The following is a 10,977-nucleotide window of genomic DNA, read 5'->3' on the forward strand; positions in this document are numbered from 1 at the left end:
ATGTTTCCTTTCACCTATGGTGAACGTGAGAATTCCTCCTAACAAGGGTATCGGACGGTATAAAAAGGGTATTGGGAAACAATAGGAGCATTATCGACTTCGTACAATAGGATGGAGGAAAATTTGGCCTTACTCTCTCATAGATTTTCCCCAATTAAATAGAAGTAAGCCGGTGGGGGAGAAAAATCAAGGCCCAAGTATGGCCTAGTGGTTTTCTCTATCCATGGGCTTGGCTCAACCATGGATACAATAGCGGTGCCAATTCCAGGCCGTGCCAGAAATGGCCAGGGTTTTAGGATTTACAGCCAATCCGTATCGGTATAGGCTGACACCGATACCAATATCTCTCGATGCCAGATTGGTGATACAGTACAGACAATGTAAAATGCTCAAAATCCATATTAATATATCTTTGAGAGCAAAAATGTCCGATACAAACCGATATTTATTGGTATTGATATTGGTTTTGGAACTGATCGATACCCAATCCGATACGATAAACTAATCTGTTCGATGTTTGTGTTTCATCTTTGTATCAAAGCAATGGTAATCTTCTCCCATCTTTGCACATGTTCGTGTGTTGGGATTGCGACTCTACATAGGCCCATTATTTATTTTGGTTGGGTCTAACTTTGAGCGGATAATTAAATGGCAGCGTGTCTTGAAAAGGAGAAGGTTTCCCTCGAAACCAATCTGGGGATGGAATCTATCACCCCACCTCAACGACAATGTGGAGAATGACATCATTTACATGGGACTCACATGCAGTGTTATCAATTCGGCTGAATAATTCGGTCGAACCGAATTTTTTCGAATTTAATCAAAAATTCTGACCGAATCTGAATTAAAGATAAAATTCGGTAAAATTTGCGATTTTTTCAAAAGTGAATATAAAACGCGAATAATTCGGACCGAACCAAATTAAACCGAATTATTCGGTCCACTTAAACAGTATTTAAAAAAAAAAACCAAAAAAAACAAAAAAACAAAAAAACAAAACCCAGTAAGCTTTTTTGACCGAATCCTTAAATTAATCAATCGAATTATTCCGAATAATTCTCCGCCCGAATAATTCCCGAATCCGAATTTGCTAACTATGCTCACATGATCAAGTTAGGAGAGAAAAAATAATAAAATAATCTCATGTGAGAAGGTGATATTATATTGATATTAGGATCCAGCTCCCTTCCGACACTATAGGGGTGGTAACGCACATCCAACGGCCGGAAGCACCCACACATGGACCCCAACACATTGACGCACGTCTCAAGGTGCTCCAAGCAGTCAAATGTGCACTATCACTTCCACCTTGCCATAGAAGAGCCCCACCCTTCGTGTCATTGTGGGAAACTTTTCCCCCTTTGGAATTGAAAGCCATTTGAAATGAATTCTAGCGCTCGTGGCATAAAAGTTCATAATAAGAAATGGGGTCATCCTTTTTTTTCCTAAGAATATGAAAAAAATGTTTCCCACACAACTGATTTCCCGTATGCCCTCTCACATGAGTTTAATTTATGGGAGAGAAAATTTATTTTTTGGTGGAATTTATGGGAGAGGCTATTCTAAGCAAACAACATTGTTTAATACACCAATGAGATGCAACAAATTCAAAGAAGTGAGGTCATTTCATATGAAGAGAGACATAGACATAGACATAGAAATGCTAACGTACCCACCTCTCCCTTTAGGTATTTATTGAAAGAAAAAAGAAAACTAAAAGGCAGCAAGACCCATGCACCCACACACATAGCAAAACGACACGACCCGAAACAAAACGAACCCACCCCCCGTCCTGGTGATAGTGGAAATCCCTTCATGAGTGGGGAACCCTGGTTTTGGCGGAGAACAAATAGAGCCCAAGAAAAGTGGGGCTTGGAGATATGCAAACCAGAGGCCAAAGAAAGTAGAGTTTAGGGAATCCCTCTTTACAACAGCTTAGGCCTGGACTATCCTAGCCCAATAGTTTGAGGCCCACTCACTTTCGGCTGGTCCATTGATGGCCTACGAGATTCTTAGTCTCCCGACCCATGCCTCTTTCATAACCAACGTCTCTGGCTCCGTCCCGTTTTTATTTATAGTTATAATCTACGAAGGTAAAAGACTCACACTCCATTTGTGTGCGGATTCTGCCCTCTTAATTTTAGTGAGGGCCCACATTCTCTCTTTCCTCTGAAATCCACTATTTATATAAACACTGCCCCGAGGAAACTTCACGTAATAAAATACCCAGTTCTTATTCAGTGGGCTTTGGGCTTCCATCATGGAAGTGGCCCATTCCATGTTTATGAAATATAACCTATGCTCTTTAGGATTAAGTCCAATTCGCTGATTCCATTCACAAAGAATCTGCACCGTTGATGAAGAAAGAAATTCTTTCATCCACCCCATTTAGACTATGGCTGCGTTTGATAATGTACTAGAAAAACATTTCTGGACTTTTTACGTTTTATGTGAACGAAAAACGGAATAAATCGTTCGGTGCATTTATGGTGTGTTTCGTTTTTTTTTTTGAACAAAAAGTGAAAAAAAAAAAAAAATGATAGAAACGAGAATTGATGGAACAATAAAAGGTTGTTCTGTTGTTCCAGTTTCGTTAAAAAAAAAAAAAACGACATTTTGACATATAAACTAAAATTTCCATTATTGACAAGAAATGTCGTTTCTGGAATAAAAATGTTACCAAACGTAGTCTATAGGTATGATTATGATCTCACATTAAGAATCACCTTTGAAAACATATGAGGCTGTGTTTGGCAGTCATTCGAAAAAACATTTCTGGCGTTTTTTCGTTTTATGGGAATAAGAAAACGGGAATCTTCTGTTTGGTATCCATGGTCTGTTTTTCCATTTTTTTGAAATGAACCGGGAAAAAAAGAAAAACACCAGAAACAAGAAATGTTGGAATGTGATAAGCATGTTCCAACTTTTGAGTTTCGTTTCAAAAAGAAATTTTGACATAGAAACGGAAAATTCTGATTTTGACATGAAACGTCATTTTTAGAACAGAATGACTATCAAACACAGCCTAAGGTGTAACAAACACATCAAGGTTCATTTGATGGAACATCACAGTAAGATGAAAATGGAATGTGAACCCTAAATAAGACATGCTTGTAGCTTCTTGCTAGCTGAAACAACAACCCAAGGCAGACACTTCTAACCGATAGCCAAACAACTGCGATCTGGTCCCCCTTATATATAGTATTATTTCTTGATAATTTTTGTGTTTTCCTTGCAGAAGCTGAGGCATTGATTCCTTAGGAAGAAGGTGGCCATAATAATTCTTTGCAGTGACCATTTGGGTCTGTTCTATCCATCTTTCTATGTAAGGATAACAAACAATCGAATCCATTTATCCACTTCAAGTGTATGAGATTCTTATTATATGACTTCATATAAGCTTTGAAGCTACGCAAAGTCTCTCCCTTGAGAGTTGAGGAATGGTTACAAGTAAAGACAACCAGCATTTAAATAAGGGTTGGATCCCCCCCAAAGAAACCACAAAACACAAAATAAGGAAAAAAAGAGAAGGAGAGGTAGGGGTTACCCTTTATTTAAGGTGTTGATTGATGGAAGAAAGAAAACAAAACCATATGAAGAAAGAAAGAAACAAAGAGGAGGGAGTGTGTCTTCACTCATCAAACCCTGGCTTTTCTCGTAACAGATTTTGTCTTTGTTCCCCTTTGTGTGTTACTGCCATGTGAACTAAGCCCATCTGCCCATGTATTCTGACCTGGTTAATAGAGGATCCAGACCCAATGAAGTATCAGATTTGGCCTAAACGAAGACAAGGGAAGTCCTTGGTCCTTTTCAAACTACCTTATTCTCTCAACTCTTTTTGTGGACCTTGGGAATCACTAGAAGATGAAGGCCTTTCACACTTCAGAATTGTTGATTGGAACTAATTTCCATCTCCAAAAGAAACAAGGGGGATGTCAAAGTTCAGCCTGAACCGATTGGACCGGATGAAATTGACCAGTTTAGTCCATATTGAATCAAATTTTTATCGGTTCGGTTTAAGATTGGGGTTTTATGGAACCGGTAGAAATTGAAATTCAATCGGACCAACAAAATGCATTGATTGAAGTTGGAAAAAAAAAATTGAGACCAATAGTAACCCGATAAGAAGCTAGAAACGAGGGGAGTTTCCTTTTCCCTTAGCCTAAGGGTGTCAAAGATCAGCACAAACTGGTTGGAATGACTAAAATCAATTGGTTCAATCGATATAGAATTGAACCTTTATCGGTTTGGTTTAAGAATGGGGTTTTTGAAACTAGTAGAAATCGAAACTCAATTGGATCAACGAAAAAATGGATCAAATCCAAAAAATAAAATAAAAAATGAGATCACCAATAGTAACATGATAAGAAACTGAAAATCTCTCTACCCCCCCTCTCTCCCAACCTTAAAAAAAAAAAAAAAAAAAAGGATTTCTTAATTAATTTACTGATGTATATGTGTAAACTCGAAAATGGACTGACCTATGTAGAATTGATGACAAAAAACGATAAGAGACCAGACTAAACCAGACTGAAACCAAAAACTTCCTTAACGATCTATTTTTAGGTTAACTTAATAATAGATCGAAAATAAACTGAACCAACCGATTGACACCCTTTACCGGCTTAGCCATAACCTTAGCCTTTACTTTCAGAAGCCACGAGGGGAAGAAAGAGATTGCAAATGAAGTTTTAGTTGTTGGGAAGATGCTTGATGGTGTCATCTCCATTCCCCACATGCCACAGTAATGCCCCACAATTAATTGTATCAATGCTCATCTGTGAACTGTGGAGTCACCATTTGTCTGTATCATAGGACCACCTAATGGTTTAATTGTGCATTGGCCAACCAAACCCAAACAGTCTCACTCTATTCCTTTCTCACTTTCTCAGCAACCAGATATATATATATATATATATATATATATATACACATAGGCTGCAGCAAAGTAGATTTTTAAATTTTAGTTCATGGAAGGCGAGTGAGGATTTACCATAACTAGATCTAGTATAATTGTGTGTGTGATTTCTTTCAATAATATGACCAAAATCTAATCAAAATGAAACTTGACAAGGCTGCATTTTTTTTCACCATAAATATTTTATAAGAAATATTTATTATTTATAAATATTAGAATATATTGTTTATCATATATGACCAATAAACACATTTGCATGATTAAAAGGAAAGAATCTAGCCATAAGATTTTTTTTTTTGGGGGGGGGGGGGGGCGGGTGGGCTGTGAAATCTTCCATGGGTGTTAAGAGTGCCAATGATCAAGACATATATGATTACTATTTTTGAAAAAATATATATTTAAATTTATATATTTTTTAAATTTTTTTTGTAGTATTTCAAGAAAATATTCGCTCTTTCAAATTCTTATATTGCATTAAAAAAAAAAAAGAATTCTTGTATAGTTTTATATTGGTTTTAAAAAAATCTGATAAAATATTGTACAGTGAAACAAAGGCATCCTAAATTTTTTTTTGTGGAAAAAATGCGTCCTAGATAAAGGCGGGTGAAACTTACTAATGCTATATTGAATTTTCCAAACGATTACCTGGAAAATGTAAGTGCGAATTGAAATTAATTTCATAAGGCCATTACTTATTGCTATGTAGTGAACTTCGATTAGTGAGGTGGATTTATTATTACAGGATTTTGACACCCATCATAAAAGATTTATTGGTTTAATATGAATATGCGTGAGGAACAAAAAAATAATTCAAAAGTTAATGTTTTGTAATCTAAAATATGTAATAGTTTGCAAACAATATAGGTTTTTTTCCCCTTATTTTTTTAAAATTTTCATAATTCTAAGTGAAGTTTTGAATCTTGCCTCATATAACATGATCATTTTGAATTAAAATTTGACCAATGAGATAAGCATTAGGCTCTATCAAATGGATTCACCGATATTATTGACGTGAGTGTCTCAATGACACCTCTATAGATGTATTTAAATATGTAATATTCTTCTTTTGATTACCCTTGACTTATTCTTAAGAGATCTTTAAATCAAAGTAAAAAACTATCTTAAAATTAATTTTAAGAAATATTGTTTTCTTGAACGTGTTTCGAATACACATGTGAAATGATAGAATTTTCTCCTTTTTGAAAGAAAAATTGTGCTGCACTAAAAGAAAAATAAAATAAGATAATAAATTATTTAACAACTTAAAAAATATCAATAAAGAAACCCTTTATGGATTTGTTTATTTCTTTCCTTTTCTTCCTTTTACAGGCTCCCCCAATGCATGTAAGATGGATCCCATCTCTATGATTGCATGGGCATATATGATTAAGGAATGTATGGTCTTAATTAGGCCACCCTAAATCTTTCTCCCCCAAAATAATAATATAATAATAAATGAGATCCATTTTATGATGTGTTCAAGTTTAACACATTTACCTAAAAAATGGTACCAAACACTACGTTATCAGTCTTGGGCCACATGACCTAAGATTTTGGTAGAAGAGGAAACAATTTTATGAAATTCTTATCACATGTACACTCAAAGACTGAATTTCTAGAGCAACTACCAACAATATGGCCATTAGGTCATGGGCTTTTCTATATTTTGGGGGGAAGGAAGAATATATTCCCAATATGAGGGGTCCTTGAATAACAAAAGGGACATGGCCCTACACATGAGAAAATATTATACCTCAATCCTAAGGTTTGTTTAATCACAATCAAAAGTTCCCTTTGCCCTTTAGAAGTCACCAAACCTCTCTCTATATATATATAATTCTAAATTCTAGAAGAGCAAATCTCTTCCTAACAAAACTGTACTGCCTATAATTGGGAGAAAGAGTTGTCCTATCATAAAGATGGAATTTTCATCATTCTTTGCTTTGAGCACCCAATGGCACCTAATATATTGTTCAGAAAGTTTTCTACCACACCGGATGAAGAGATTCTAAGTTGATTATATGCTATGATTGGAATCTTGGATCTGAAATATTTTTTCTCAATCCAATTGGAGATTCAAATTCTATGGATTAAAAGTTCCCCCACCCCCCGTCCCCCGTCCCCCCACTACCTATTATTTATTGTTTTACACTTGCAAACAAAAAGGTAGATGAAAAAAAATGTAGTAACCTAACTTTTTGCCCTTAAGTATGATACACTCCCTTCCCACCGAACTTTTTTTCCTTTTAAGTATGATCTAGAGAGTGGATAAGCTTCTCGTGCGAGAACCATTCTCGTATGAGATTGACCTACACAAGAAAAAGTTGGGTGGTGGATTTCATGTGTATGAATCAGATCGTACGAGAATATGATCTACACTTTCCCTTTTCCCTGGGTAGGGGGAATAAATCATTTTATTTCACATAAATACTACAATAAATAACTCTCAACAATTTAAAATCCCCTTTTTACCTTTGCATTAAATAACTTTTAGGAATAAGACTGAGGGACAATTAAATGGATGTTATAACTTCTTGATTCACCACTTTCATGATAACATGTACACATTTTCGAAACCGGATCATCTCCCATGCCATTGTAGGCCTCGTTCACATCTGACAACAACGAGGACTGGGGTATGCACCCCAACACACATGCACGTACCCTCAAGTCCTCTTAACCGTCAGATACGTGCTGAGTCTCTAGTACTACTGGAGAGGATCTGAAGTCCACCTCATCAATTAAAATAGTTATATTGATTGGGTTGGCCCCATGAATCTTGTTTCACCATTCAACTTTTTCAAGATGCCTCTTACTATAGTGAAAGTCCAAACTAATACCATCATAATAATTTTTTACCATGTCGGCAAAGGAACAAAAAAGAAAAGAATAAAATGACCAAACACTGCTTATGTCTTCCTTTTGGTGTTAAGCACTTGTGACCTTACAACTGCGATATGTACATTATTCAAGGGAAAACTAAGGGTATCACCACAATCAGTAAAATAGAGAGAGAAAGAGAGATTGATTTACCCTCTATTATTCCCTTGTCTTTCTTAATAAGGAAGCTTTCTACTGATAAGTTGTCATAAAAATAAGGGATGTACAAACTTAACCTTAATATTAGGACTAGCTTTGCTCCACCCTTCTCTACTTGTGTTGCGACTATGTGAGCATTATCACTAACTTCTACACCCACAAATACCCTTCTAGATTCAATTAGGATTTAGTCGTTTAGATGTCTGTGGTGAAGGGATTCTTTTTCACCATGGTTGAAGGAAAATGGGGTCCTTACTGTTATTTGTACAAGGAAATCATGGTAAACTTTCTACACCCACAAATGTCCCTTTTGGAATCAATCACCGTAGAACAGTCAGCAGAACAGTCTTCTACCGCAGAACATGGTAGGAACTGTTTCTCAAATTTGTCCACTACATTCTCCGAGAACAGAAGAACAAACCGATATGCCCAAACACTTTTTTATCAATTCTTCTATTCCTGAAGAACAAAAGAACTGTTCTCCCGAAGAGTTATCAAACGTAGCCTTAAAGTCTAAATAATTAGTTGTCATACCACAAGAATTACTAATATAGGTGACCTCTCCAATAATGTTGACAATGACAAATTAATAATAAAAGAAATTTTTTTTTTTAATAAGAAATCTGATTTTCTTGACTATTTTAGTTTACTTACCAAAGTAAAGACTCCAATAGGAAGGAGGAGATTCTACTCTTTTTGGAACTTTTCCTACCTATAGGAAGAGGATAATTATAAAAAATAAGAACAAAAATTATATAAATGGAGGGTAATTATTTTATGTTCATTCTCTAGTGGGAAATTCAGAATCGCCAGGCCTCAACCATGAACCTTCTCCTACCTTAAATGACTAAAAAATTAATAGAAAAATATAAATTATCATCAAAAGATGACAGCAAATGGGTGAGGAAGAAGGAGATAGATGCCAAAAAACAACCTGTACAAGATAAAATTATACTGTTAGGATCTACTTCAGACATTCCCTTTCCTATCTTTCCTATTACAGTATAGTTCCCATAATTCTAGAGAGAGAGAGAGAGAGAGAGAGAGAGAGAGGGGAGGGGAGGGTGGGGGAGGGAAAGCAAGTCTTCTTCTTCTCTTCTTCGTCTGTCGTTCATCCTTTCTGCAGAAGTCTCCCACCCTTTTCTGCAAATAACCAAAAAAAGAAGGAATTTTTATCCCAAATTCTGAAAATTAAAAAGGAAAACAGAGGAACCAAAGAGTTCTTACTGACCAAATGATTTCTTGCAATGGAGGACGGCCTCATCAATGTCACAGCAATCAGTATTTGAACAACAAGAACTGTTTCGAGCAGAGACCTCTCGAGGAAATGAATTCTCATGGATTCCCTCAATGGGCTCTGTTCTACTTGTACTACGAGCCCTTCCAGAGCTTCGTACTTTCTGATACAGAGGCTTGAGGAAACTCACGTACTTGTGGAATATGGACTTTGAAGATCTCCTGCAACTCCTCAGGAATCTCCACTCTATCTTCCCATCTTTATGGGAAGAAATCAAAGCTCCTGATGATTCCTTTAATTCAGAGATGGTTGCCTCTGGTGGTGGTGCTTTAATGGAGTCCGGGCCCTCCATTTTTGATGGGTTTATGAAGATAGGCATAACGAGGCCATTAGAGAAGAGTTCGTCGGCGTGAACAAGGAATACAGGAGAGTGAGAGAAATCGGAATCGAAGCTGAAATCATGGGCATATGATAAGAATCTCTTGGAAGGTGTCAACTTTGGATCCAAGTCTATGAAGGAAGAAGTTTCATCGTATGGATCGTCTGCTATGGGGGAATCATCGAAAGAGGGTCTGAAGTTGATTAACCAGCTGTGGGAGAAGCTCTCAATGGAGAGAGGAGGTTGTGAGCTTTCCATGGCTGCTACTACTCTCACCATCCAAATTCAAGAAGGAATAGGAAGGAGATTATATTCTCTTCAAGATTTGTGAAGGGTGTGGAGACCGGAAAGAGAAGCCTTTATACTTATATAGTTGTTGATTAGGGATGGGGGAAATGGGAATATATGGAGCCCTGCTCACCTTTAGAGGGGTATTTGTGAAAGAAAAATGATACATATGGTTGTGAAACGGTATGTAAAAAGTCGATACACTCTACTAATTATGGGGCCAGCCTAAGGACTCATCCGAGGGTGGGGAGGACCTGAACATGCACCCCAACGCATCGGTGCACACCCCAGGTCCTCCCCACCCTTAGATGAATCCATGGGCTGCCCAATAATTAGAGAGGATCTTTTTCCTTGGACAATTATCGACTTGCCTTTTATGATGTGAAGATGCAAACCCTTACAAAGGTGGGGAATTTCTATTGCTCTTTTAAGCTTCCTTAGTCCCCCATGCACCACAGCACTAGCCATAAAATATTGGGAGAGCGGTATTTGTGGGGGAGTGCAACCTCCAATAGTGTCCCACACAATATGTCTTTATCTTCTATCCATATAGGTCATTTTACATTGGGCGGGGGGGGGGGGGGGGGGGGGGGGGAAGATACACTATGGCGGAGGCTGCACTCTCCCATAAAGAACATTATCCCTAAAATATTTGAAGGGAAAAGGCTCTCTGACCATTAGGCGTATATTGTGCCTCCTCATATTTATTTTTATAATAATTTTTTAATTGAAAAAAAATAATGACAAATAAATATGAGAGGGTGTAGGGTGCCTTGCTTGCTCCAAGAACCCTCTCCCATCTCAAATTCTTAGAGGACCAGTTTTTGCTTGGGGGGGAAGGGTGTGCTAGCACCTCCCACTCTCTATCTCTCCTCGAGGCAGAGAGTTTAGTTCCTATGTGTGTGTGTGGGAGTGAGAGAGAGAGAGAGAGAGAGAGAGAGAGGGGCGCTAGTGCACCCTCCGCTCATAGGCAGGAAACATTATCCCAAATTCTTAACATGTAAAATATTTTTAGGGAGAGGGTTCTCTAAGCAAGTGGCATAGTAAACGCATCACCAAGAAGCGATGAAACATTTTCATAAATAGAGGGCAAAGAGGTAATTTCATGTGAAGAAG

The 10,977-nt window shown here is 37.2% G+C and overlaps 1 protein-coding gene across 1 annotated transcript; it reads right to left on the bottom strand.

Moving 5' to 3' along the window:
* Nucleotides 1–8,894: 8,894 nt before the first annotated feature.
* Nucleotides 8,895–9,948, bottom strand: LOC122062061 (probable membrane-associated kinase regulator 6). The gene is made up of 2 exons (XM_042625701.1): nt 9,189–9,948; nt 8,895–9,100 (listed from the first exon to the last, which is right to left on the bottom strand). Exons 1-2 carry the CDS (start codon nt 9,850–9,852, stop codon nt 9,069–9,071), a joined length of 696 nt encoding a protein of 231 aa, XP_042481635.1. The 5' UTR covers nt 9,853–9,948; the 3' UTR covers nt 8,895–9,068.
* Between the last annotated feature and the right edge of the window lie 1,029 nt (nt 9,949–10,977).

Source organism: Macadamia integrifolia, chromosome 14 (genome assembly GCF_013358625.1).
Source record: "Macadamia integrifolia cultivar HAES 741 chromosome 14, SCU_Mint_v3, whole genome shotgun sequence".
Taxonomy (NCBI): domain Eukaryota; kingdom Viridiplantae; phylum Streptophyta; class Magnoliopsida; order Proteales; family Proteaceae; genus Macadamia; species Macadamia integrifolia.